The 1,524-nt window shown below is 58.9% G+C and overlaps 1 protein-coding gene across 1 annotated transcript; it reads right to left on the bottom strand.

Annotated features, from left to right (window-relative positions):
• Positions 1-248: 248 nt before the first annotated feature.
• Positions 249-1,193, bottom strand: dhrs4 (dehydrogenase/reductase (SDR family) member 4). Its single transcript, XM_078420796.1, has one exon. The coding sequence runs from the start codon at positions 1,116-1,118 to the stop codon at positions 366-368; it is 753 nt and encodes a 250-aa protein (XP_078276922.1). The 5' UTR covers positions 1,119-1,193; the 3' UTR covers positions 249-365.
• Between the last annotated feature and the right edge of the window lie 331 nt (positions 1,194-1,524).

The raw sequence follows: 1,524 nt of genomic DNA on the forward strand, positions 1-1,524 counted from the left end.
ATACTAGAGGAACAAGATAGACCACTCGACCCGAAAACCCGTAGTAGATCAAGGCGCCATTTTAGTAGGCAGAAACTTGCAGAAACATTTAAAAAGAAAAATAACAAAAATCTGTGAAATGATAGATGAGATATGTTCCGCATTTTAATGGTATAATCACACACACTGTTCCCCCAAAACACTGATTACACTGCGAGAGGCAGAGCGGACTGCGGGTTTTGCTTACTAAAATGGCTCCTTTGTACTACACCTCAGTACAGGCGAGTTCCACGGAGTGGTCCATCTTGTTCCTCGAGTATCTTTGGTTTTGTGTTGGTGGTTCAGAGAGACAAGGGGGGGAGGGGGGGGCAGCTGAAGGCGGCGGCTCAGAGACGGCAGTCGATGCCCCCATTCACCCCCACCGTTTCCCCGGTGATGTAGGCCGCGTCGGGCGAGCAGAGGAAAGCCACGACCCCGGCGCACTCCTCGGGCTCGCCGAGCCGCCCCATCGCCACGCTGCCCTCCAGCAACCGCCGGTGCCCCTCGTCCTGCCACAGCGCCGAGCTGAAGTGGGTCTTGATGAAGCCTGGGGCCAGGCAGTTGACCCTGACGTTGAGCGGCGCCAGCTCGCTGGCCAGCGCCTTGGTCAGCGCCAGCAGCGCCGCCTTGCTCACCCCGTAGGCGCCGATGGGGAAGGACGGGCGGTATCCGGCCACCGAGCCGACCAGCACGATGGAGCCGCCTCCCCGCCTCTCCATGTGGGGCACCACCAGCTGGGCGAGGAGGGCGGCCGCCTTCACGTTCACCTCCCACAGCTTGTCCCAGGCGCTGTCCGGGCAGTCGAGGATGCGGCCGGAATGCGGGTTGACGCCGGCGTTGGAGACGAGGATGTCCACGCCGTCGAAGAGTCGCAGCGCCTCGGCCACCAGCGCCTCCCTGTCCGCCCCCTTGCCCACATGGCAGGCTATGCCCCAGGCCGCCAGCCCCTCGGCCCGCAGGCTGGACACCGCCTCGTCCACGTTGTCCTGCCGGCGGCTGCTCACCAGCACCCGGGCGCCGAGCTGGGCCAGGCGGCGGGCGGAGGCCAGGCCGATGCCGCGGGTCGAGGCGGTCAGCACGGCCGCTTTGCCGGACAACATGACGGTCACAGTAACCAGGAAGCGCCGCGCTGGCCGGTGACGCGTCTGACGGCCGCCGCGACCTTGCAACCGCCTACAGCGTGAGAGCGCTCCTTCCCTCCTCCTTAGGAGATAGATTTAATCTTTAAAATGTGAATAACTTTAAAAAGATAACACCGATTTCAATGAAACTGCTTCCATTAGCACCAAAGGGACGACGGTGAGTAAGGTGGGCCTAAAATTGTCGCTATCGTGTACCGTTTTGGCGGTAGTTCAGGAACAAACAAACGAGAGTTTTAGTATATAGATCGATGAGAGCCGTAGACAGAACATTTCTCTCAGGGTGCAAATGTCAAAGACTAGAGGACAAAACTTTAACGTCAAGAAGGAAAGTTCAACCAAGATGTGAATGGCAAGTTTTTTTTAC

Source organism: Rhinoraja longicauda, chromosome 24 (genome assembly GCF_053455715.1).
Source record: "Rhinoraja longicauda isolate Sanriku21f chromosome 24, sRhiLon1.1, whole genome shotgun sequence".
Taxonomy (NCBI): Eukaryota; Metazoa; Chordata; class Chondrichthyes; order Rajiformes; family Arhynchobatidae; genus Rhinoraja; species Rhinoraja longicauda.

Bases quoted from the DNA above. Each gene is read 5' to 3' on its own strand.
- dhrs4 (XM_078420796.1), bottom strand. From the start codon at position 1,118: ATGTTGTCCGGCAAAGCGGCCGTGCTGACCGCCTCGACCCGCGGCATC.